This window comes from Ornithodoros turicata, chromosome 2 (assembly GCF_037126465.1).
Source record: "Ornithodoros turicata isolate Travis chromosome 2, ASM3712646v1, whole genome shotgun sequence".
Taxonomy (NCBI): Eukaryota; Metazoa; Arthropoda; class Arachnida; order Ixodida; family Argasidae; genus Ornithodoros; species Ornithodoros turicata.
In genome coordinates, this window is record NC_088202.1 from 131,532,213 (window position 1) to 131,558,642 (window position 26,430).

A 26,430-nucleotide genomic window follows, 5' to 3' on the forward strand; every position below is an offset into this window, starting at 1 on the left:
TTTCTTTCTTTTTACCTCGGCCACCGTCACCACACACGTCCATTTCGTTGTCGGTTTCTCCACTTTGTTTGTTTCTCTATCTCCCATGGCGTTTCAAAAGGCATAAAGAGAAAACAAGACGCCGGGAGTGTATTGTAATCAAGTAGGAGAACTACGCTCGTGGAAGAAAGATCCAACGTGAAAAAAAGATCCATCGGGAAAGAACATCCAACGGGGTCACGTGACAGATGGAAAAAAGATCCAAACGAGAAAGAAGATCCACGCGGAAGAAACATCCACAGGGAAAGAAGATCCACGCGGCAAAAAAAGTCAATAGGGAAAGGGAATCCAAGTGAGGAAGCGCGTGAATGTGTATATCGGATCGATTAATCAGCGGGCCATCGTATCATAGGCCAGTTTGTATTAAGTTTAACCCGATATTTCCACGAAGACCGCAGGATCAGGGAACCATGACCACAAAACTTGTGGGAATCCGCCCGTCGAATCCCACTCGCTTGAAGGGCGCGACCTGTCCAACACACCAAACCGCCAACGCGAAACAAAGACACTGCGGAATGTGCTGTGTCTACTGGTGCGTATAACGTGTATTATGCACAGGAATCCGAGGAATTGCACCTGCTTCAATTAGATTCCACCAGAACTGGGGTGAATCAGATCCAGCTGAACACGATTACACCCGAGTTATTGAGGAAATATATAACCCTATTCCTCCCCCCCCTCTCCCTCCCCCCACCCCGCTATAACAAAAACATGTCAGGCCGTATATGCATATATGCCTCCTGTCAGATTCGCAAGAATTTGGAGCCGTGCACATTAGAGTTTTGCATTTGTCCCCAGCTTCCTCATCCTAAGAGAAGAAAAGGCTCCGTTGTGAATCACCACTATTCGGACACGAATTGAGCAGTCTCTTGTTTTGCAGCAAGGTGTCATTGCATTCCGACAGCCAAAAAGGTCATTTCAAAATATCCCTAACTTGCACGCCGATATCAATAATTGAGTCCAAGTAGTTCACAACATCAGGAAACGTAGGGACGTGCTCTGCTACATACGTTACTAATCTGTCCATCTCGGAAAGCAACAGCCTGTTCCTCCGAAGCACGCTTGGGCACTGTGGTTTTCCTATGGCGAGGGGATCAACCGATCAAGCCTCAGAGCATGCATCCGACTCTGAGTGGCATGCTGCGAGGTTCGAAGCCACCGCACCAGCTCTGCCAAACTGGGGTACCGCCTGTCGATTCGACTCAGTAGGCCGTTGTGTCAGTCTTCTACCATGTTCGTGATTCGAGGCCCGGTATTCTTGAATTGACCCCATACGTCTTTGATGATAGCATTTTCGATTCAGAAACTCTCGAAGTACCAGGAGAAGTACCGGGTGATCGCAATCGCTTCGACTGAACTGACTGTCATTCGGATAGGGGACCAGCAGACTGCTTGTTGGTGGTATTTGGTGGCGACCGATTTTTATAACATCTTCTTTGCAGTTTACATATTAAGGATATGTTTTTACTTATTCTAAAAATATTGATTGTGAAGAATTCATGAAATACAGTAAGCAACAACAATAACAACGGGTGCTTAGGGTACTTCGTTTTTCGGGTTAAACCCGATTTTTCACGATAGTTCCGTCCCGAACAAGTTTTCAAGAATTCGGGTAAACCCGATATCTAACCGAAATTCTTGTGGTCCTTCAACGTGTCGTTCTCTGTAAACTGTCGGAAAAGTAAATAATAATATCAGCAAAGACAGCCATTTGTGACAGCCTATTTGTCCTCTATTTATAATCCCCTCCTGCAGGAGTCAAAGAGACGAGCTTTTGTGGAGCTCGGGCAAGTGTTTGAATACCGCGGTCATTCACGACCCTATTTCCCAGGCGGAAATATAAATATTCTTGTTTCTCGTCCCCGTGTCACAGCAGCGGCTTGCTTCATATGCCTTCCGTTTCACCCGAAACCTCCCTGGTGACATATCAAACAGAGATCACGGCGCCCGATTTCTCCCCGAATTCTCGGTTGTAAATAGCACCCCTCAATAATTTGAAAAATCATAAAACCGGAAAATGAAGAACCCAACTCGGAATGCTTAAGTGACGACGATGTAGCGGATGCTGAGGCGGCAACCTATTCCATTGCTTGAGGGGGAATGGAGAATGATGATGAATGTTCAGAGCTCACGCAGGAGCCCTGTTGCTTTTAAAAATGTGATGAGGGCTTGAAGAGCTCGTAGCTGATTCGCTGGGTTGGCTGGAGACAGAGGCGAATGCAAACCATGCCGTGGATAGGGACTACATTACTTCTTAGGAGGAAAGCATGTACGCAAGGAGCCATGTCGCAATGCGAACTGCAACTGTACAACACAAAGAAGTTTCAACGTGGTCACGTGACAGAGGGAATAAAGATCCACACGGAAGAAACATCCATAAGGAAAGAAGATCCAAGCGAGAAAGAAGATCCATGCGGCAAAAAGATCCATAGGGAAAGAAGATCCACCAGTGGATCTTCTTTCGCTATGGATGTTTTTTCCCTTTGGATCTTTTTTCCTAAAATCCAGCGTATGGTATCTGTTTCCCCTTTGCAAGTACCCATAGGTATATAGTTCTCCGATTTACCATACGCATTAGATACCATACGCTGTACTGCTATTCGATAAGATCGGTTGGCACCCGCAAGTGTTACAGTGTTGAGCCAACCAACCTCCCCCTTTTGTTCTTTACGTTATGATGCTCGCGTTATCTGTCATCAATGCATCTCCCTGTCTGCCCTATATACTGCGTTTACCACATGGGAGAGGAATTTGCACTCTACATACAGGGTGTTTATTTTTATTCGTTAGAGAATTTTTATTTAAAAAAAGCTAGCAGCGCAAAATAGATGCCGTTTTGGCAGTTGCGTTCTACGGCCAAGTTGACATCCCCTGAAGAAAGTATGCAACTACAAGATGACTAATTACATAAAATTCATTAATGAACTCTTTAATTAGGGGATTTCGAGCAAAAGCGGGAGATCAGAATGAGAGACCATCCTATACATCTGTTTGTGACTGGTTCTTCTTGCACCTCCTGTGCGTTGTTGTTTTTTAATGCGTTACCTCCCGCACAGCTGTCTCAGGTTTGTTTGGGAGCAGAAACTACTACTTCAACATTAGTCGTTCCTTTTCTTAAAATTATTGGACACCACATGTATGCATGGTATGACGATTACGTGCCCTTTCTTGCCCGGTTCTGGCTGTCATCACAGGTTTTGAGCTGCCTGAGCAACCCCTTGCAGACCGAACAGGTTGTTCGGATAACCTCCAATGCGGAACCTCTCTACTTGATTAGTAAAACTATCAGCCATACGGTGTGGACACGATTTGTTAAGTGCGTTACGGAGACAGAGGTGAGCAATACCCCGTTTCACAAGTTTAGAATGGCTCGAATTGGGGGCTAGAAACCGCGGGCCGCATGCTGTTCCGGCTCAGTGCAGACCAAGCGCGCGACAAAAATTCGTGCGCTTAGGAGTTGTTGATGGTTATGGGGGGCTTGAGCAGAGGTTATCCGAGAGTGGGTTGTCTTGGCAGAGGGCGAGGCACGGAAAACGAATTCCTCAAGCAAGAGCGCGCGCTATGCTCAGTGCATTCCGGAGCTCTCTTACCAGAACTTTGTGAATGCAATAAGCCATAGAAAATGCGAGCTTTCAGCACACTACGCTTAAAAAGTAATAGTTTGCAGTTTGTTCGACAGCTTAATAGTTGCTGCAGGCTAATTTAGATTTACTTTGAAATGGTTTCAAATATGTTCTGCGGCCCCCGGAAAAGATCGGCGAGGGGAGGGGGGGGGGAATGAAATATGGCCCGTATAGGATTGCAAAGGTTCCCAACCGCTAACCTACGCCTTAAGTTTGTGCATGTTGAATTGTTGCACTGCCCATTCCCAAGACTACGTTTTCTGCAATATTGTTCGTGGCCTGTGGGTGCTCTTCGCCTTTGTTGGACAAGACTAAATGGCTTCCATTCGCGCCGCCCATTCACGTGGGCAATCGAATGACTATCGTATCACACATACCTTTACGCTCTTGCTTGTTCACATGCCTCGTCTATACTCTGATCTTCGTTCTGGCTTTTAAGAAACGCTGCTGCAGACAGTCAGCGTCTCCAGACAGGCTCGCATCAATCATCATGCCCTACTGCTGACATTGCTGCCAACATTTGGCCCTCTACAACATCATTTCCCTGAACACTGCCCACTTCGTGCTATTTACGCTTTTACGCCAATGGTACAACCACTGCATGTTGCATACTGCGGTTTAAAGGGGCGGTGCACACGCTCTTAGGAATTTTATCTCCTATACCAGAAGCACAGCGGAGCAATGTAATTTGAATTGCTGTTTACCACACTACAGCGCCAGTTGCGTAACCACTGTATTTTGCAGTTTAAAGGGGCGGTGCACACGTTTTTAGAGGTTGTATTACTACTGTTCACCACTTTGGTGCCAGTGGCGCAACCACTGTATGGTGCATGCTGTAATTTAAAGCGACGCTGCACACACTTTGCGGAATTATAACTTCTACAAGCACAGCAGAGCAATGTACTTTCGATTACTCTATACGCTTCGGTGCCAGAGGTGCGACCACCGGCACATTGCAATTTAAAGGAGTGGTGCACACGCTTCTAGAAATTTTATTGAACTTCTTCCTGTGGCGCAGCAGAGCAATGTCCCTATAGGGCGCGTTTCCCGCGCTGACATACACACCATGCGGTTCCAGCTTTACTTATACAGACTCGTTTCGCTGAGCACCACGGAAGCAGGATAGCGTTTTGCGCTGGGTGTGCGACGTGTGCCAGTTGATGGTACGAAACGAAAGTAGCGGAATATGCGCAAAGGTGAGGTAGTCAAAAGAAGGATAAAACGTGTATTCCCAAGCAGCGCAACAACCTGGCAAAATACTGGTCCAATCCTGGGCCGGTATCGACAGTATTGCACCAATGTTGGGCAAAGATGTTGCGCTGCCTGGGTTATTGCTGGACACATACAATATGAATAGCGTTTCACCGTTGCAGTTCGCCCAGAGATGTTTGCGGGGGGGGGGGGGGGGGGGGCTCATTATGCGGACCTACGACCATTACTACGTCGAACACTCCACGCGGAAGAACGCCAAAATTTCCGATATATAGCACGGCATATAATATTTGTTCCGCGGAAAATTGGGACTTCTGATGATCATACGGGTATTGGTATCAAAGTGGCGCGGGAGCTGACGCCCTGAAAGGTCTCAAACGGACTTAGACTGAAACGGTCTGAATACCAACATTGGGCCAGAACTTATATGTTCACAGAGGTTTATGTACGTGCTAGTTGCCTTCGTGTAACAGCCCATCTCGCTTCGCGAAGCCATAACAGTATCCAGTCAGACGCGATCGCTGTACCGTGCAACAAATTAGGAGTAAATTTACACGTAAGGTGGATCAGCCTATTTGTGTGGCGACGTGCTACACGTGCCGCAGGGTAGGACTGCGGATAACTTCGACCACGTGGGGCTCTTTTGACGTGCGCCGGAAATCTTCGACACACGATGCTATGTTTACCCAGAGCCGTTTATAAAGAGAGTTATAAGAGAGTGGCCATTAGGAGGAGCCTAACCCGAATCGCGTCATGCGCCGTCACGGCTGAACCACCTCCCTCGCCGTGCTCTATTGTTGTCCAGTCGTCAACCGGTTGCCGACGGCATATTGATGCAAAGCATTGGTCACGATCAGGCGCGGATCTAGGGGGGGGGGGGGTCCAGGGGGTCCGGACGCCCCCTCAATTCCAGACTTAAACGTAGGGTTCAGTGGACCGAACCCAGCATGCACCGGACACTTGCCCATACCGGACCCCCCCCCCCCCCCCTCGGAAAAATCCTAGATCCGCCCCTGGTCACGACTGTGAGCTGTCCTCTGACACGTCAGACATAAACACGGCATTTTCGATGCGACAACCATAGTTTTCATAAAAGAAAATGTAAGAACGACAATGTCGAAGTGCCCTCGGGATAAAAGATAGGTACGGACGCGACCAGATTTCAAAGCACCATTCAAGGCTTCGTTTTCGAGCAAATGCTGGATCAGGGTGTTGGAGCGAACCGAAAACCGGAACCGAAAAAAAAAAAAAACGCTATTTTGGTGCGAACCGGAACGGAATCGAAACCGTATACGTTTTTTTTTTGCTCAGGAGGGAAACCGGAAAATATATTTAACGGTTTTCGGTCCAAGAAAAAACTTCGTCAGTTTGGAATACGGATAGGCGAATGAAACAGACGTCGTGTGCTCTGAAGTCATGTCATGGATACTATACGAGAGTTACGGTTACGGCGGAATGTATGTCGGTATACTATGACCCTTAGGCTCCCTTTGTAATGGTTTATCGTTCGCGCACGCGCACAGACTTAGAGGTAAATGTGACTCTCTAGCAATGTGCCGTAGTGTTCATTTTAATTTGATCCCCGCAAACTCTCCTCAACTAAACAGCGACCCAAGGGGGCTGCGTAGCGGCTTCTTTAACGGTAATGTCGCGCAACGCGTCCCTTGTTTGAGAGCAGCTAAGTTGAATACATTTACGTATACGCGAGGGCAAGCCCGTGCGAAATGGCAACTCTTTTGTGGACAGGACACGAAGAAAATAAAACGGAGCCATCGAGCGCGTTTGTGAGTGAAGGTGTTCCATTTGCGTCGTACTGGTGCGGCGGTGCTTGCTGGCTAGACAGTATCAACAGACATTCGGATAGGACGCGATCGCTCCAATCCAGCAAAGAAAGAAAGTACTTTACGTATGACATCACGACAAACAAGTCCGTTTGTAGCATGTGCTTCAAGAAAGGAGAAAGCCCATTTGAACAGACACTAACCTACAGGAACCAGGAGCCACCAATTTCACAGCTGTTTATTAATATCAAATACCATGTATGCGGAAAAAACGGGTTTACATTTTGTAACATTTATTTTTTTTATGGGGATGAATATTTCCAGCAGAAGCGGAACCGGTTAAAAACCGGTATGAACCGTTATTTTTTTGCTCCGGAGCAGAACCTGTACCGGATCGTTTATGATGTAACCGGAACGAAAAACGTTTCGGTTCGACAACCTGTGCTGGATAATCTCGGCAGCTGCGCCGAAAAAGTCACCACCACCATGGCGGCCAAACGCGGTCGTTTAACGTCATGTGAAAACACCCTATATACGGCTGTGTTTACCCCCCGCACATATCTACCGTCCTCGGCTGGGATCGAACTCGCGATCTTGGGCTCAGCAAGCCAACAGATTACCCACTGAGCTATACAGGGTGTTTCAGTTAAATCCCCGGGCTAAATAATTCGCGAACGGGTGCACCAATCCACGAGCTTTCTTTTTTACAAGTATCTGTCCGATACCACGTACAAGCTGCATACCGTGTGAATGAGTGGGAGGCGCTCATTATTAAAATAAAAATGCAAATGAGTTTCGTTAAAAAGCGTAACTTCTAAAGCAGGGCGCTGTTGGCATTAAAATGGGTACTACCCCTTTTGGGACCTTAAGTGGACACCTTTTAGAGAAAAATCTGCCACCGAAGCGGGTCATTTGTTGCAGTAATTAATTGGTTTCGGTTTACGTATTTTTTTTTTTGCGGCTGGTCGCGGCGAAGCGCAAAAGGGCGTATTTCATTGGTGTAATTCATTGGTGTAATTCATTGGTGTAATTCATTGGTGTAATTCATTGGTGTAAGGACGTAATTCATTGATGGATAAGGGAGTGAAAGAGCGTCCTTTTGCGCTTCGCAGCGACAAGCCGCGACAAAAATACGTAAACCGAAACTAATTAATTACTGCAACAAATGACCCGCTTCGGTGGCAGATTTTTCTCTAAAAGGTGTCCACTGAAGGTCCCAAAAGGGGTAGTACCCATTTTAATGCCGACAGCGCCCTGCTTTAGAAGTTACGCTTTTTTACTTAACTCATTTGCATTTTTATCTTAATAATGAGCGCCTCCCACTAATCCACACGATGTGCAGCTTGTAGGTGGTATCGGACAGATACTTGTAAAAAAGAAAGCTCGTGGATTGGTCTTGGTGCACCCGTTCGCGAATTATTTAGCCCGGGGATTTAACTGAAACACCCGGTATACCGAGGTCGTGTGCTGGTCTCCTCGGCTGGGTTGGGACCCGTGACCTTGAAACATTGGGGGGTAGTCATGTCCACGACTTATGCAAATCAATATGAAAGTAAATAGAAGGTCTCTGTTTGACCTCCCATCTTGTCTACTCAAGATTTATCTGCCTTTACTGCAGTACACAGTAGCGTTCGGACAGCGACCTGTGACTTATGTGGTTACAGGTCAGTCCATCATAAAAAAAAAAAAACAAAGGCTACAGACCACGCATGCCTTAAACCGCTTTTTTGCACTTTTCCTCGCACTCTTCCTCGCACTTTTCCTCGCTCTCTTCACTTTCATCGGTTTCCTTTTTCCCTGAGCCGAAGCCTGCTGCTTTCATTGCTGCACCAACTGCTGCACCAGCTGTTCCACCCACTGCACCAACTGCAACTTGGACAGTTGCTGGTAGCCCAGCTGCTCCAAAGCTCTGAAGGAGCGAAAACAGGCTTCCTTTAGCCACTACTCCGATGGCGCTGTGCCACATAGCCGCAAGGGACCCTGCTCCTACTCCTGCTGCGGAGAATCCTAGAGCTCCTAGGGCAAGTGGTGCAGCCAGTACTGCCAGGCCGGCTCCAACTGCAAGATACGACACGAGACATGTAAAACACTTGACTCGCAGCTCACCGGTCCTTTGCAAGCTCACTTATATGCACTCATTTACAAAACATATGTAAGAGCATACCTGGGTGGAACTGCAGCCAGGGACACGGACAACTGAGTTAAAACAAAACACGACAGGAGACCTGCACACTCGCAACTAGCAGACATTTAATGGAAGGAGGCTCTTACATACAGTACACAGAGCAACCAACCAATTGCAACACAGTAAAGACTTGAAGTGAACTTGCAACACATAGTAACAAATGGAGCGATAAGCGATAAGTTATTTCACACGTGAGCATGCAAAACTAATGTGATTCTATCAGGCACAGGTTAGTTCTAGTCTTCATTAGTTAGATGTCTAGTTCGTGAACTCTTACCCGCAGCAGCTGCAACCACGTGCTTCATGACTGTTCAGCAACAGTACCGCGATGACACTGAAAGAGACAGTCCACAATATCCTCCTCATGAATCTTGCAAAGTATGAAATAAAACGGCATAACCGTGGCTACTGTTTGACACATTTTTATTTTATTACCCTAGTGGGCCCCAGGTGCAAAACGTTTGCAATTGCAATTGCATGGTGAGTACTCAAGACTGGCTTAACATAACAGGGCGAAACAATTTAATATGATGTTTCGATCATCCTTTCGTTTTGGCCACCGAAACGTCATAATAAGTTGTTTCGTTCTATTAAGCCAATGTGTGTGTGTGTGTGCGTGTGAATACACGTGACGTCCTCTGGCTTTTGGTCTATCATCAATTGCAAATGGTTTATGAGACAGTTCCACTTGCAAAACACATATTCGTTAGACTGGTCCGTGGGCCACTTGTAATACCAAACGTTTTTCATCTGGGCGGTAATTCCGGTGCGCGAAGTGAAGCGGTGGTGCCAGGGTGGTGCCAGGGTGGTGCCAGGGTGATGCCGAGCGAAGAGAGTTCGTTACGACTTTTATTGTAATTTCGTACGGTAACTGAATAGAAATTTTGAGTTGTAACGCCCACTTCGAAATGAACACAGTATGTAATTCGAAATGAACTTGCGTGAACAATGAAAGAAGAAAGTCACTGAAAAGGTTAGCCAGCTGTAGGATTCAAACCCACATCTTCTGGATTACCGTGAGCACTTTTGTTCCCATTTATGGACTTGCAAAAGGAGGAGAAACTAAGGAGGAGAGTAAGATCCGTTGCTTCAGAACCAATGCATTCTTAAATTTATTGTTCACTATACCGCCACGACTTCTGGTCATGAATATACCACCCAGAGAATACAGATGCTTCGTTGGAGCACTGCTCGGTGGAACCACGTCACGCTTCACGAAGGCTTCAAGCGGGATGACGGGTACCATTCAGATTAGCATTTCTCTCATGGTGGACCAGTTTTAGTGTTTGCCACACTGAAATGTAAAACTTTCAGTAGCCTTCTCATCAGATGACTTGTGACTTGTGTGTGATAGAACATGCGATGAGATCATTCGCTCGCTACCTTCTTCGGTGGTAGCGATACCAGCCAACCATATCCGCCAATGCGAATCAAAGACGCTTAAGCTGCCCCCCCCCCTCGCCCCCCCGTTCCACGCGCCATCTGTCTCCACTAACTATAACGAAATTTGGAGTTGGTCCGAGTCGGCCGACACCACCAACCACGACCAACTCGAGTTGCTCCGAATCAGTGGCAAAATAAACTGACTTAGGCTTAAATAATGGAAGTTTTTTTTTTAAAAAGAAGGCATCAGCAGTTAGATTTGAACCTATGCACTGAGATTGCTGTAAGGTTGTTTGTGGGTGGGGTTACCGAGTTGGTACGCGCAGACGGCATGGTCATAAGGCGTTGGTTGGAGCTGGTGCAGAAAATTGACCCGTGTGAACGCAACCCTAGTATCTGTTGCTGACGCGTTGCAGCCAGGATATTCTAGGGTTTGGAATCTTTCGTGAAACAGTAGACATTGCGGACACTGTGAACAAGACCCAACAATTAACGTGAGCTTGTACCCGAAATCGCATACAAAAGTGCGTCCCAAATTCTGCTATATCCCGCGGCCCATCAAAAATATGAGGTATCACATTGCGAACGCATCCCCCCCCCCCCCCCGCTTTTTGCATGCCACAAACCTTCCGATCTCGGTGCACAGGCAGTAGTCACGATTACATGGAATCGACAGTTGCGCATCGTACACCCCCTCGCACCCAGACATGTAGAGGATACTCGAAATACGTATTTGAAATAAGATACTAAATACCGCGATCGTAAAGTAATTAAAATACAGTCTAAATACTCATAAAATGTATGTATTTAGAGTAGAGTAGTAAATACTTCAAACAGTATTTAAGATACATCCAAAGTACTAGAGTCAGAATTAAATGCAAAGATTTAGGTTGTGAAATTAGACGTAGGCTTTATCTGCTCTTAAGGGGAAATGAAGGTAGAATAAAGGATCAGAAGAAAGGCGGCCACCCAGCAAAAAGAACAGAACTCCATAAAATGGAGAGGCTTGTGCAGTGACGTCATGTTTGGCCACGTGACATTGGAAAACATATTGCTGTCTGAAGTCACAGTAGGAGGGCATCCCGTGAGTTGTTGCGGTATGCGTGCAATTACGAGAGAAAATTGCAAAAACATACGCTGCTGCCTCATTCGGCACGAAGAAAGACGCCTCTGAAGCATCCCCATGTTTCCCCATGTCACGTGGCTCCAAGGCGCGCAAAGGCTGCGCGTGACGTCATGGGCACAAGCCTCATTATCTGCTCCGTTCGCGGTGTCATCCTCCTCACGAAGACACTTACGTATAGAGATGGTACCCAGAAAAGCCGTCCACGGACTCAGCACTGAAGATCCGCATCAATCCTCAGCAATTGCGCGGCCGACCTTCTCAGAAGCAAGCTGAACTCAATGGCAAAATGTTCCTGGGGCGATGACCTTTCTTTGTAACCCTTAGTTTACCTCCTGGTTTCCTCTTTGTCACCCTAGTTTGCCTTGGCCCACTTGCTGTTTTTCTGGAATTGTAACAAGCAAGTTGCTAGCGAGCCCTGTTCGCCCGTCTTCCCCGTGGTCGTCACACGACACGTGGCGCGTGATTGGCAAACTGAGGTATTGTAATGAAAGTTCAATATTTGCCAATGGCCCCATGAAAATCAAACCAGTCTGCATACTCCCCGAAAGGAAGGATAAAAGTAATAGGAGTATTGAGTAGCAAATACGAAAAAAAAAAAGTATTTTAAATAGAGTACCAAATACCTTCCTGTAAAAGTACTGAGTAAGATACTTAAATACCAGCAAAAGTATTTAAGATACAGTATTTGGAGTACGATACTCCAAATACCTACATGCCTGCTAGCACCTATCCCCACAATAAGCGGGTTGGTTGACGTGGCCCTGTCGGAGAGGATTTGTTTCAGGCACGATATTTTTACGTTATTTGACTCGTTGAGGGGTACAAAGTTTGGGTGAGTTTGTACAGAAAGAGGTCCCATAGGTAATGCTAGTTCTGGGACCTCGAGTTACTATCTTGTTTTGTTAGCGGCTCTATATGGTGAATATATATGTTAGGTAGGTCAATCCTTCAAGAAAGAATAAACATCAACAATAGATATACAGTGAAATACATATTAGCGTGCAGTATATATAGTAGGAATAGTTAAATTATTACATTAGGAAATATACTGTATACAGAGTGATATATCCTATATAGATATGCCTCGTAAACATATGGCTCTCACTTATATGTAATTTATGAACAGATAAAAGACAAGATACATAAATACAAATATATATATATATATATACATAAATGCACAAACCAGTCAGTAGAAGAAAAAAAGAAAGTCCAATGTTAAATGGCGCTAAACAGCATTTAACGGTCAAAAAGAGTGTAGCATGTAAAATGAGTGTAGCATAGTGTTCTATACGTTAGTTAAAATATAACGATATAATACTCGTTTGAAGAACAGGAAGGATGATAAGTTCGTTATGTTTGAGGGCAACGAGTTCCAGAGTGTAGAGGAGTAGTGAGCAAATGTGAATACACCGTAATTAGTTCTGCATGTGGTAACAGTCAAAGCGTTTTGCGATGATGTTCGAGTTATCTTGGTGGGTTGTTTGTATGTGAGTTTGATGTCTGAAATTGTTATCGTCTTGTGGAGTATTTTATGGGCTAGAAGTAGAGCGCGGAAATTGATCAGTTTTTCCAATGGGATTATATTTATTGCTGTGTATACGGATGTGACACTGTCAGTGCGCTTCATATGTAGAATGGTGCGTATGGCAGTGTTTTGCGCTATTTGAAGGGGGTGGAGCGAAGATTTATATGTAATGCCGTATACAGCTGCACAATATGCTAAGCGAGAGTGAATAAATGAATTATATATTGTTATAAGTGACTTTAGAGGAAGGTATCTGCGTAGTTTGAAGAGGAGACTAATGGATTGGTAGGTGCTTATGCAGAGAGAATTAATGTGATTGTGCCAGGAGAGCTTTTCGTCAATGATGATACGTAGAAATTTTGTACGTTCGACTTGTTTTAGTGTGGTATTGAAAAAGTGTAAGCTGAGGTTGTCTGTGGTTAAGCGTTTGTTTTTTTGGTGTAAATAATACGTATGTGGTTTTATCGAAGTTTGCTACTAGTTTGTTTAAGATTAGCTACTAGTTTGTTTAAGATTAAGATTAGATTTAAGATTAGTTTGATAAGATTTTAGATTTGTTTAAGATTAGCCATGACGATAAGTGTTGCATGACGTCATTAGCTCCGGAATATACTTCGTTAATGGTTGGTCCAGAGATAAATAGGGTAGTGTCATCCGCGTATAGTACGGTTCTGCATGCGAGCTGCGTTGGTAAGTCATTTATGTACACCAGGAAAAGGAATGGTGCTAGTATTGACCATTGTTGCGATACGCTTTCGTCCCAGACAACGCTTGTGAGTGTGATTTGAAAAAACTAATCTACTAAGAGGGAGTCCCATGGGCTAGGAACCGACGTCACAAAAAGAAGTAAGGAAAATAAATAAATAAATAAAATAATAGATGCTAGTAAGAATGGCTGTTCTATTTAATGAACCAGGTCGTTTGTTAGTCCTCGGAGTCCGCTACCACGAGTTTTTTTTCTTCTTCCTTTTGTTACGCAGAATGGTGTTGAATCCTTGTCGTTGCGTGACCCCCTCGCTGAGCCTGTCATGTTGAAACACTGGCTGCCTGGCATAGAAAGTACTCTTAGTTCCAAAAGTACCCCGTACACTACGCATTACTTGAAGAGTGAGTCAAATACAGTTACAATTACAAAACATGTTATTGCGAGAGTAATTAATTACAGTACATTGCAGCGTCGGGATTATTTAACGAATTAAGCGTCCAAAGTCATGAATTACAGCGTCCACAATGCCGAAACCAATATCAAAGTAATATCAAATGCAATCAAAACTTATACTGCGAAGCCTAAGAATGACCATGGTTCAAAATAGGATATCACTGACGAACGTGCTAGTTTCGCGTTTTTTCGGTGTCTGCAGTAGTCGCTTTTGAATAAAATGTACATTTTAGCAAAGTTATGCTTTGCAACGCGTTAAGGTGGGGTCCCATAGCCTCGATTCGAGCAGCAGCAGCAGAGCAACAGCAGCGGAGCAGCAGAGCTGCAGCGACACGAGTGGTCCCATAGCACTGGGCGAGAGCAGCAGCACTACCGAGTTGCAGGAATTCCCTGCTCTCCCGTATCCGAATTTTTGGTTGCTGTGCTGCCCTGTTGCTCTGCAGCCTGAGCAGCCGGTCTCGAAAGCCAATCAGGAGGCTGGTTGGTATTGTTTTCGTTCGACGGTGTTCAGGGTTAGCAGGGCGGTGAGTGACGGCAGAAGGTTTGTTTCTGGTTGTTCTGTGATTTGATTCTGAAGACCTGGATACGCTGGTGATCGCCAGTAGTTTGGAGAGAGTGTTCAATCATTGGGACTGCGTGAAGTGCGCTTTCAGGACATAATTCAGTTCATATAGTTCAATAAAGTGTTCGACCGAACCTACGTGATACATATGTTATGTACCAGTTGTAGCTACATGTTCGCTTGTTTTCTGGAAAGTACTTCAAAACCCGTGACCTGATAACGTACAAGCAAATTACTTTCACGTCCATGCCGTGTGAAAACCAAACCTAACAAATTTCTTGTGGTCGGTATTCCAAGGCCTTGCTAGGTGGTTGTAAATGAAACTGACCCTTGAAAAAGGTTAGATGGAGATAGACAACGTTCAGACAACAAAAAAAGGTTCGATAGAGATAGATAATGAACCCATTCCTTGTGAAAACAGGCAGAAAGCAGTGAGTACTAGCAGAAGGGGCCTTTGTTTTCGTTAGACAATTGTATCTCACTAAGAGCAACGTACGCATTTGACAGTCACCGTAAATCAAAATAGTATAGTAACGAGGCAATATTTATACGACAAAATCCCGTAGAAGAATCTCTACACAACACAGCAAGGACTGTTCTGCACAGCAGAAGGACGAACCTTGTCATGAAACTAACTACACATCAACGAAGAGCCAATCAGGTAATACGAGGCTCAGACCACCACCACCACACTCATCTCAAAGTTCACTTATGAGCTCCAAATCCACAATATATCTCTCACACAAACGCCTTTCACCTAGGATTGCGTTCCTAGGTGTGTGTACTAAAAGGCTTAGCCGCTGCGTACGCCTTCGGAATGTGCGAAATGTAAACAATGCCACGGTTGCCAATACGCTTTGTGTTTCCTAAAGCCACTGCTGCCGCTAATTCAAAACGAAGCTATGGGACGCCTCCAGCAGCAGAGCAGCGGCAGCGGCAGCAGAAAGCAGCTGCTCTGCTGCCACGTTGCTGCTGCTCGCATAAAGCTATGGGACCCGTAAGGCTTAGCAGTGCAGCAACACAAAACGTATCGACATTCGCTATATATTGGTGATAGTTTATAGTTATGTGGGACTATATAGTGACTGTAATGAGACCTAGGTTGGTCTACGTCTGTTGACCATAGGTCCACTTGAGTGCCGGCGTTGTGCCGATGTGGGATTTTCAACTTATATCACGGATTTAGAGGGTTTTGAGGATACCCCCAGTTTACGCTGTCTCTGTTCCTCAAGATACACAATGGTCTCGCACGCGTGCAAATCTACACGTTTTAAGTACCGATGGATTAGGATACAGCAGAAACCCCTTACCAGCGTTATAAACTGCAGCTGACGGCCCAAGTGAGTGACGCTCACGCTGCTCACGCCGTGTGGTGGTAGCCCGGCCCAGGCAGCAGACTGCAAAAACGAAACTATGCGCAAATACTTTCTGCTCTTTACTGCGCACCACTATGCGACTATGCGTTCTCCCTTTCACCGCTCTTATGGCGGGCTAGTCCTTCTAGCCCGCCATACCGCTCTCTGCCGAGAGCAGAGCAGGCGCTCACCTGTCTGTTCCACTCGTTCCAGTCAATGAGAAATATGTCGTTCGTGAATGATTCGTCCCACGAGGCACTCGAATGAACCGAAGGGTGAAAACATCCGCTCACTAATTCACCAAGCGAATATCGCTTCTCCAGCGTACGCGTGTCCGCCTTGCGGCGGCCAACGGAATTAGCGAGAAGAGTATGATTCAAACGCGGAGGGGCGGAGGGCTGTATGCAAGTGTAGGCAAGCGGAGCGTCCGACTTTCCGCTGCTGCTGATTATGGAGTTTCCCCCTAAGAATCCAACGCCCGTTAGTAACAGGTATTGTTCAGTGCCTCAGTGCAACAGCAAGGCATCAAAGGACAGAGAGGTGGCATTTCACAACTTCCCTGGGCCTGCAGAAACGTGCATTCGGAACGGTCAGACTGTAAACCGGCGGAACGAATGGGTTCGCGTTTTACGGATCGGGAAGAAGGTCTCCAAAGCTATGCTCGTCTGTTCAAAACATTTCAGGAAGGAGGACTACTTCTTTCCAGGTAGGTATTGCGTATTTACGACAGGGAAAATGTGTTGATTATATGCGTTACTCCGTACTTCATATGTTGGCGTACGCGTGAAGTAGAGCAGCAACATTAACACGTTTTAGCTGAGAAATGACTATATGCTATGCAATCATCCAGATCTCCACAGCCAGAAGCGACGCTTGAAGAAGGCGGTAGTGCCTTCTGAGAATCTGCCAGTTCTCTCAACTCATGATGCCAAGAAGGAACAGTTGAAGACAGAACGGAAGGAACAGCGTGAGCAGAGACTCCTCCAAAGGCAAAAGAGGCATGAATCCTGTCAGCCCATGGAAATAATGGTGAGTCCAATTTCCCCCGTGATTACAGAGGATGCTGTTATTTTCGTTGAGGCTAACAAAACTTCAGTCTCCAAGTTCGAGGTGTTTGCTGACCATTCATTTCTCACATGCTTGACCTACTCAGCCTAACAGATTTTCTCGTCTCTTGTTTGGCAGCTCCTTCAACCTGATTCAGTCTAAGCCTTTTCTGTCTCTACATTTCTTCACTTCTGGCTCGAATTCACAATTGCTTGGTATAACTCAGTTAGTCGCAAATATATACTGTAAGTTCGTGAATGGAAGATAACACAATGTCATCCCCTACAGGATCACACTTCTCCTGAATGCACAGAGAGTTGCGAAGAAATGTTTGTCTGCAGTGCCAGCAGCACAAGTACAAGTGCAGAGCAGGAAGAGGATACACAGGAGTTGCTCAAGAACCTACCTTCTAGCAGCATGACGAGCAATGTGGGCACACAAGTCACTTCGGGTGATTTCGAAAGTTTTAAATTTACAGCTGTCCTCACCGAAAGAAACGTGCGGTCTATGATAGGAATTGGCAGCCTCCAACTACTTGAATTCCTTTGCAATGAAATCGAGCATCACATGCCGACTTCATCGAAGAGTGCACTCAGCACAAAGGACAGGGTGGTCCTCACAATGCTTGTCATGAAGCACACTTTATCATTTGACTTTTTGTCACACATGTTTGGCTGTTCACCTACAACATGTAGCTCAGTCATTAGGGCCACACTGAAGGCCCTCAGCACAGTTTTGAGATGTACCATTTATTGGCCAACTAGAACAGAAGTTCAGAACAACATGCCGATTTGTTTTCAACAGTTCTCTCAGGTGAGAGTCGTGCTTGACTGCACAGAGATATCAGTAGCAGTACCAAAGTGCCTTCAATGTGCAGTAAGGACGTACTCTCACTACAAGGGTGGGAACACGATTAAGTATATGGTAGGCATCTCTCCAGGAGGGCTGATCACATATATAAGTAAGGGGTATGGAGGACGCTCATCGGACAAAGTCATTTTTGATCAAAGCAACATAGTGGACCTTCTCACTCCAGGGCGTGACCAGGTCATGGTTGATAAGGGCTTCCTCATTGACTCTACATGTACAAAGAACTTCATAACTGTTGTCAGACCTCCCTTTCTTCGACAGAAGAAGCAATTCACAAAACAGGAAGCACTGTTGACAAAAAGTATAGCGTCAGCTAGAGTCCACGTTGAAAGGGCCATTCAAAGAATGAAAATTTTTAAGATACTAAGTCATAGACTTCCGTGGCATATGGTTCCGCTTGCTGATGATATAGTTACTATTGCAGCAGCTCTAACGAACTTGTCACCACCTATCCTGGCAGATGAGCGTTTCCTCTGAGAGTTGTGTCGTTTTCTTTCTCTCCAAATGTGTCTACTTTATGTGAACAAAACAATACTGTGATTACCGTTCTGTTTATAGCTGGAAAAAATTCTTCGTATCACAGTGTGTGTAATTCTTTGTTATACCATTTATTTGCTGTCAGTAAAGCTTTTCAAATGATCTATTCATTTGTCTGACTTTACACATGGAAGAGCTTCACGCACAATCACTTTTGTTTGTTCGCTTCAGTGTCACAAAGAATGGGCACAATGTGTTTAAAATATATAGCCTTTAAGTGAAGAAGCATGCGTAAGCAGAAATCCCTGTTGAAGGGGACTTTCACAACACAGATGGTGTTGTCGAAACTTGAATATACAACAAAGTCGCAGCTCGCAACATTTAAAACAGCCATGCCAAGCTGAACTTGTGCATAATACGTGTGTCTCTCCTTGAGCTTGTAAGAGCCATCAACACACGTGAGAAAGCTGCAACCAGCAGCAACAGCATTGGCAGTGTCTTTTTTGCCTTTAACAGGACACTTGATCTCCAGTAGTCTTTCTGGTGTGCCGTTCTGGAACACAATACCATCTGGCGTGAAACCGAGCCACGGATTGCTTGAAGGCACCACAAGTCCACACAGCACTGTCTCACTGTTTCCTTGTTGTCTGTACAGTTCGCGTGCTTTGCCCTCCATGGCAATTCCATACTGGGTGTTTTGATTGCCAGTAAACGTGGCGTGGAGTGTAGTGTGAACCTTTTTTCTCCAGTCTTCTTTCTTGTAAGTGTACAAAGGGTAGCATGTTGTACCTACAAAAGTATCAAACATGCATGTGATAAAACGTCACATAGTACTGCAGATGACACAACACCGTTGCAAGCTAGTGTTGCTTGCAATCTGCAATTCACTGTTTAATATTTTAGGAAAAATTCTTTCCGAAAACAGAACAGACATTCAAACACTGGTGACAACCAGGAGTAGTCGAGTGGAAAAATGCAAAGTGAGTACAGTCTCTGTCGTTGGCTGGCAGGGTACCGTTTCACCACAGTATGCAAACTGCACATAATCGTATTGCAAGCCGTACCAGTTGATACAATACTGGAATGCGAAGAGAAGTAATAACTCCTACCAGTTATCCGGACTTTTCTCTGCTCTAACCACAGCACCTTGTTGTGCAAGGTGTCACTCATGAATGTTGCTGCTGTCATTTCATCAATGATGACATGTTCCTGGTAGAATTCCATCACTTTTGGTTCATGTGGTGAGTTTTTGCTTGCACACACTTCCTGAAGAACTGCACTGTTCTTGCAGTGTGCCAGTATTTCGGGGATGTGGTTGCCAGCTTGAACGTTGTTCAACTGCAAGCTAAGATTACAGACACTAGTGTTACTAACCCATTCGTTCTAACAAAGATTGTTAACATGGTTCATTCTGTGTAGCAAACCTTGTCAAAATCCCAGTGCGTTGCCTCTTACTGAAAGTAAAAGCAGAAAAGATCGATGCTTACACACAGCACAAGAACGTAATCTAGCTACCCTAAGGAGCAATCACTAAGCACAGAATAACACATTATGCATGAATGATGGGCTTTACACTATCATTTCTACCAGTGCATCAAAGTGGGAACCTCGATTGCTCGTAGATAGACTTTCTAGTACAGTTTAATGCATTTATGTATTTATGCATTTATTAATATTTATATACCTGTGCTTTGCAATGACTGAATGTGGACACAATGCAATAACGGCGCTCTTGACTTCGTCAGATCTGTCAGCTGGCGAGACAAATGGGGCTGGAACTGCCTTTACGTGACAGTAGTTTTCCAGTGGAAAAACTTCGTCGTATGGCCTTTTCCCGCCCCTCGCTTTCCACCAGCATTCAGTATCTGTGCAGCTTATGATGTCTAGGTTCGCCACACCCTTCCTGAAAAAAATGCACGAGATTGGTAACGACAGCTAAGTTAATGGTACTCGTCAATGGACAAATGCGGCGCAAATTGTCAATGTACACGTACCTGTTACATAGCAAAAGCACACCGACTTCATGTTTACAGGATTCCGAGTTCCCTGCCTTGCATGTGCAACTGGTCTTGGATACCCGAAAGGAGTCGTTTTGAGCTTTCAAACTTGCTGTCACTACGTGGGGATCCCCTTTCAGCGCACTTGTCGAGAGGCACAGCGCTACAATTTCAACACCCGACGTGCTTTCTTCAGTCTTTCCACATAATATCACGTGTTCCGCGTCAAGTAACCTTTCACCTTCCACCAAACTCCGTGAATCTTCTGAGAGGTTTACAAAACGTAAGATATCGGACAGAGAGAGCCTTTTATCGCTCATACTCCTTCCATCCGCCATTTTGAAAGGAGCAGAGCGCCCCCTGTAGTTCGTTGGAGACGCGTCTTTGGGTGTTTGCTCGTTCACCATGTGCACTGTGCTTACTGTGCTACAGCGCAGTGGCTGCGCAGTCGCCATCTATGGTGTAATCTGTGAAGCTGTCGTCTTCTTGCGGAGTGGGGCACCATATTCGGCGGTCGCCTACTCACTTTGAGGAGATGTTTATGGAATGGGTAAGATTCAAAGTGCAGGCAAACTGGTGAAACATAACTAAAAGTTTTCTCCGAGTCATTTTGCATCGAATTGAGTCATCACTGACGGTGAAACATGACCAAATTTAAAACTCGCTGCGAACTTGTACCGAAAGAAACTTACCGCAAAGGCATTCAACTTTTTTTTTTAAATTCCCCCGTTAGCGCCGCGAAGCAGCTGTTGGAGCAGCCTATAGATGTGGACAGATGGAGAGAGGACAGCAGGAAGGAGTGGGGGACATGGGGTTTAGTATGCGTCCTGGGCCGACTTCAAGGGGAACTGTGCAAATATTCGTCTGGAAAGTCTTCGGAGAACTCAACGAAAATCTCAGGCAGTACAGCCGGTGGTACGATTCGAACGGTCCACCTTCAAGTCTTTCGACTGAACCGGTTCGCCGAAGTTAAATATTTTAATGGAATTCAAACGTGGTCATGCTTCCGGTCAACACATTCTCTCACTGAAGTTTGGTTTCATAGGACTCTGCAATAAATTTACCTGACAAGTGTTGTAGAGCGTCAAAGCTATCAGTGCGTTCCCTAGTAGTAGTAGTAGCACAAAACGACTTGTAAACGTCTCAAAAAGGTGTTGGCAAGATTTTGTTTTGTTTTGTTTAGAAGACGTCCTCCATCCTGTTTACATAATGTCTTCTAGCTTTGGTTAACTTGACGCTTATTAAAATTATTATAATGCGTTATTACACATTATATAATATTATTATTACACACTGCACATTATTAATAATGAAAGCGTTGAAGACTTCGTCGAGTCGGTCCTGAAGATATATTATACTATATTCTATTATGTGTTTCTATGTTGTTCCAGGACAGTACATCCTTTCTCCTGCCCAGACGGAAAATTCAGTCCTGTGGATATCCATCCGAGATAGTCTGATGGAGACCGGCCTCTTTTTTTTTCTTTCTTTTTACCTCGGCCACCATCACCACACACGTCCATTTCGTTGTCCGTTTCTCCACTTTGTTTGTTTCTCGTATCTGCCATGGCGTTTCAAAAGGTAGAAAGAGAAAAACAAGACACCGGGTGTGTATTGTAATCAAGTAGGAGAACTATATACCTATGGGTACTTGCAAAGGGGAAACAGATACCATACGCTGTACTGCTATCCGATTAGATCGGTTGGCACCCGCAAGTGTTACAGTGTTGAGCCAACCATCCTCCCCGTTTGTTCTTTACGTTATACGATGATCGCGTTATCTGTCATCAATGCATATATACTGTGTTTACCACATGGGAGAGTAATTTGATAAATAACGCTCTCTTTGCACACTACATACAGGGTGTTTATTTTTGTTCGTTAGAGAATTTTTATTAAAAAAAACAAAAAAAACTAGCAGCGCAAAATAGATGCCGTTTTGGCAGTTGAGTTCTACGGCCAAGTTGACATCCAAGAAAGTACGCAACTACAAGATGACTAATTACATAAAATTCATTAATGAACTCTTTAATTAGGGGATTTCGAGCAAAAGCGGGAGATCAGAATGAGAGACCATCCTACACATCTGTTCTTGACTAGTTCTTCTTGCATCTCTGCGCGTTGTTGTTCTTTAATGTGCTACGCCCGCACAGCTGTCTCAGGTTTGTTTGGGAGCAGAAACTACTACTTCAACATTAGTCGTTCCTTTTCTTAAAACTATGGGACACCACATGTATGCATGGTATGACGATTACGTGCCCTTTCTTGCCCGGTTCTGGCTGTCGTCCCAGGTTTTGAGCTGCCTGAGCAACCCCTCGCGGACCGAACAGGTTTTTCGGATAACCTCCACTGCGGAACCTCTCTACTTGGTTAGTAAAACTATCAGCCATACGGTGTGGACACGATTTGTTAAGTGCGTTACGGAGACAGAGGTGAGCAATACCCCGTTTCACAAGTTTAGAATGGCTAGAATCAGACTTGTACGTAACGGGTAATTGCGTTACTAGTAATCAATTACTTTTTTGAGTAATTTGTAACGTAATCGATTACTTTTGGGGCTCAGTAATTTTTTGAGTAATTCAATTACGATTTTCAGTAATCAATTACCAAGTAATCGATTACTTGGAAATCCACATTGTTCGGGACGATGCACACACACATATATGGGATGATTCACCGCCGCGAGAAGACAAAACCAACTGCCCTCTGCAAGTTCGGTGCAAGGCAGCTGTCTTATCTTTAGGACTTTTCTCTCACGGAACTCTCAAAACTCTCAACCTCTCGACACATTTGTTACAGAACTCTCGACCCCGATAACCTAGTGCCACTCTTGTGACCATGAGCCCCTGTCAGTCTTGTGCGGAATACTGTCGATATCACAACGATGTCGACGATCTGCAATGACTTGTCGCCGTGGCCTCAGCTATCGAAAGTAATTGGCAAAGTAACGCGTTACTTTTCAAGGCGTTACTTCATTACTTTTTCCGGCAAGTAATTTGTAACGGTAAAAAATTACTTTTTCGTAGAAGGTAACGGTAATCAATTACTTTTTTTTAGTAACGTGTACAAGTCTGGCTAGAATAGGGGCTGGAATCCGCGGGCCGCATGCTGTTCCGGCTCAGTGCAGACCAAGCGCGCGACAAAAATTCGTGCGCTTAGGAGTTGTTGATGGTTATGGGGGGCTTGAGCAGAGGTTATCCGAGAGTGGGTTGTCTTTGCAGAGGGCGAGGCACGGAAAACGAATTCCTCAAGCAAGAGCGCGCACTATGCTGCCTTTCCGGAGCTCTCTTACCACAACTTTGTGAATGCATCAGGCCATGGAAAATGCGAGCTTTCTGTACACTACGCTTAAAAAGTAATAGTTTGCAGTTTGCTCGACAGCTTAATAGTTGCTGCAGGCTAATTTAGATTTACTTTGAAATGGTTTCAAATATGTTCTGCGGCCCCCGGAAAAGATCGACAAGGGGAGGGGGGGGGGGGTGAACTGTGACCCGTATAGGAGTGCAAAGGTTCCCAACCGCTGACCTACGCCAATCTTCTATCTTAAGTTTGTGCATGTTGAACTGTTGCACTGCCCATTCCCCCGACTACGTTTTCTGCAATATTGTTCGTGGCCTGTGGGTGCTCTTCGCCTTTGTTGGACAAGACTAAATGGCTTCCATTCGCGCCGCCCGTCCATGTGGGCAATCGAATGACTATCATATCATACATACCTTTACACTCTCGCTTGTTCCCATGCCTCATCTGGACTCTGATCCTCGTTCTGGCTTTTAAGAAACCCTGCCGCGGACAGTCAGCGTCTCCAGACAGGCTCGCAACCATCATCATGCCCTACTGCTGACATTGCTGCCAACATTTGGCCCTCTACAACAGCATTTCCCTGAACACTGCCCACTTTCATGCTATTTACGCTTTTACGCCAATGGTACAACCACTGCATGTTGCATACTGCGGTTTAAAGGGGCGGTGCACACGCTCTTGGGAATTTTATTTATCTCCTACCAGAAGCACAGCGGAGCAATGTAATTTGAATTGCTGTTTACCACACTATAGCGCCAGTTGCGTAACCACTGTATTTTGCAGTTTAAAGGGGCGGTGCACACGTTTTTAGAGGTTGTATTACTACTGTTCACCACTTTGGTGCCAGTGGCGCAACCACTGTATGGTGCATGCTGTAATTTAAAGCGACGCTGCACACGCTTTTCGGAAATATAACTTCTACCTGAAGCACAGCAGAGCAATGTAATTTCGATTATTCTATACGCTTTGGTGCCAGAGGTGCAACCACCGGCACGTTGCAATTTAAAGGAGTGGTGCACACGCTTCTAGAAATTTTATTTAACTTCTTCCTGTGGCGCAGCAGAGCAATGTGATTAGAATTACCATTTACACTCTGATGTCAATGGTACAACGACTGCATGTCGCATACTGCGGTTTAAAGGGGCGGTGCACATGCTCTTAGGAATTCTATTCATCTTCTACCTGTAGCACCATGGTGCAACGTAATTTCAATTACTGTTTTTCACATTGGCGCCACTGGTGCGACCACTGCATGTTGGATTTTGCAGTTTAACGGGGCGGTGCATACAGTTTTAAGAATGCAATTTAACTTCTTCCAGAGGCACAGGCGAGCAACGTAATTTCAATTACAATTGACGCTTACGTCAGCAGCATAGTCCTTTAAAACGAACGAAACCTCCTCAACCATGGTGCCGACATGCAATGCCATTCTACTAGGATTGTAACAGAGGCCACAACAAAATTAATTCCGAAAAGGCGTCAGGAGAGCCGTCTAAAACGGGCGAAACCCTTTAATCATTGTGCCAAAGACATTACGCACGACTTATGTCATGCCATTGTAGTGGGATTGTAACAGAGGTGACCACAAATACGGAAAAGGCAGCAGCAGAGCCCTTTAAAACGGGCGAAATCCCTTTAAAGGTCAGCTACGCCGGTTTGGCATTGGCATCATCATTCAAGGAGTTTTCCACCAAAGTAACTGGTGCAAGTGATGTGGAGTTGCGGGCCTCACATTAGTGAGACCATTTTATTTTTTCCTTAAAACCAAACCAAACCAACCGATGTGTTGGAACGGTTGTGATATTCAGACGAACACATCGAAGTGCCCCCGAAACGCACCTTCGTTTCTTAATTTTGTCTTCCTATTCCGAAAATTAATTAATCAAAGAAAGATCAAAGAGTGATATTAAACGGTAGGTGCAACTTATTTATTTAGACATGGTAACAAGACTTTCGTGCACGAGACTGCACTTCTTCAGGTTACAAAAATATGAACATGGTACAGGAACATATATATACAGTTGACGAAGGAGTTTTCGTGAAGAAGTGCAGTCTCGTGCACGAAAGTCTTGTTACCATGTGTAAAAAAATAAGTTACTCCTACGGTTTAATATCACTCTTTGATGTACTCATCACCGGCAACTTGACATCGCCTATTTTTCTGTCGTCGTAATCAAAGAAACCAAAACAAGCCATGGGCGCAGCCATTTTTGTGACGTAGATGTGGAATACCTGCTCCATCTACGTAGACGGAGAATCGTACTTCTGATTGGATGAAAGCTGAGGCTTTCTCCGACTTTCCTGACGGCTTCTCCCGTTTGCGAGGAAATGCAGTTATGATGAGCAGTTATGATGAGGGCTTCGTCCGAGGTAATCCCCAGAACTGATTGGCCACTCGTGCGCGTCGTTCCCGCCTCTTCCGTCGCCCAAACGCCTAATATGTATTCGCTGCCGACTTCGAGGGGAGCGTCTCGTTTCTATTGTTCGACGCCGCTTTGGCCGCCGCTCGCCAAACGCCGCGGCGGGACGCTGGATAAAACGCTGAAGAAACGCATCACGCGGTTGGGCCTTAAAGGCTCTGTTATCCAACTCGCGCGATCAGTGAGTAGGAGTAGGAGTTAGAATCGTGACGTATGAGAGTGATAGTACGTCATCGTCTACAGCTGTCCGCATCGAGAGGGCAGTAACTGGGAGTCAACTCTCGAGCACCTCGTGTTGAATCCTCGTATTTTAGAACGGGAGTCGCACTCACGGGTATGACCTCATGAGAGCCGCACAGCGGCCAT

At 45.3% G+C, this 26,430-nt stretch overlaps 2 protein-coding genes and 1 long non-coding RNA gene across 5 annotated transcripts; 1 reads left to right on the forward strand and 2 right to left on the reverse strand.

Moving 5' to 3' along the window:
• Positions 1–8,237: 8,237 nt before the first annotated feature.
• Positions 8,238–16,292, reverse strand: LOC135386150 (uncharacterized). 2 transcript variants are annotated; one of them, XR_010420607.1, is made up of 5 exons: positions 16,145–16,292; positions 15,909–15,995; positions 11,522–11,731; positions 9,118–9,174; positions 8,238–8,713 (listed from the first exon to the last, which is right to left on the reverse strand). It is a non-coding gene; the product is annotated as an uncharacterized LOC135386150 (long non-coding RNA). The 2 variants fall into 2 exon arrangements; XR_010420608.1 differs by having other exon boundaries at positions 15,909–16,009.
• LOC135386148 (uncharacterized) lies at positions 16,076–18,513 on the forward strand. 2 transcript variants are annotated; one of them, XM_064615913.1, is made up of 3 exons: positions 16,076–16,659; positions 16,804–16,982; positions 17,289–18,513. In XM_064615913.1, the coding sequence occupies exons 1-3, from the start codon at positions 16,404–16,406 to the stop codon at positions 18,345–18,347; spliced, it is 1,494 nt and encodes a 497-aa protein (XP_064471983.1). In that variant the 5' UTR covers positions 16,076–16,403; the 3' UTR covers positions 18,348–18,513. The 2 variants fall into 2 exon arrangements, with proteins under 2 accessions (XP_064471983.1, XP_064471984.1); XM_064615914.1 differs by lacking the exon at positions 17,289–18,513 and adding an exon at positions 17,139–17,277.
• Positions 18,458–20,687, reverse strand: LOC135386149 (uncharacterized). Its single transcript, XM_064615915.1, has 4 exons — positions 20,342–20,687; positions 20,032–20,250; positions 19,457–19,692; positions 18,458–19,136 (listed from the first exon to the last, which is right to left on the reverse strand). Exons 1-4 carry the CDS (start codon positions 20,680–20,682, stop codon positions 18,556–18,558), a joined length of 1,377 nt encoding a protein of 458 aa, XP_064471985.1. The 5' UTR covers positions 20,683–20,687; the 3' UTR covers positions 18,458–18,555.
• Positions 20,688–26,430: the final 5,743 nt, after the last annotated feature.

Excerpts from the sequence above, each read along its gene's own strand:
- LOC135386148 (XM_064615913.1), top strand. The coding sequence starts at position 16,404 with ATGGAGTTTCCCCCTAAGAATCCAACGCCCGTTAGTAACAGGTATTGT. Across the intron at positions 16,660-16,803 it reads GGAGGACTACTTCTTTCCAG|ATCTCCACAGCCAGAAGCGA; the intron begins GTAGGTATTGCG and ends GCAATCATCCAG. Across the intron at positions 16,983-17,288 it reads GTCAGCCCATGGAAATAATG|GATCACACTTCTCCTGAATG; the intron begins GTGAGTCCAATT and ends CATCCCCTACAG.
- LOC135386149 (XM_064615915.1), bottom strand. The coding sequence starts at position 20,682 with ATGGCGGATGGAAGGAGTATGAGCGATAAAAGGCTCTCTCTGTCCGAT. Across the intron at positions 19,693-20,031 it reads TCAGTCATTGCAAAGCACAG|CTTGCAGTTGAACAACGTTC; the intron begins GTATATAAATAT and ends CTGTAATCTTAG. Across the intron at positions 19,137-19,456 it reads GAGAAAAGTCCGGATAACTG|GTACAACATGCTACCCTTTG; the intron begins GTAGGAGTTATT and ends ATACTTTTGTAG.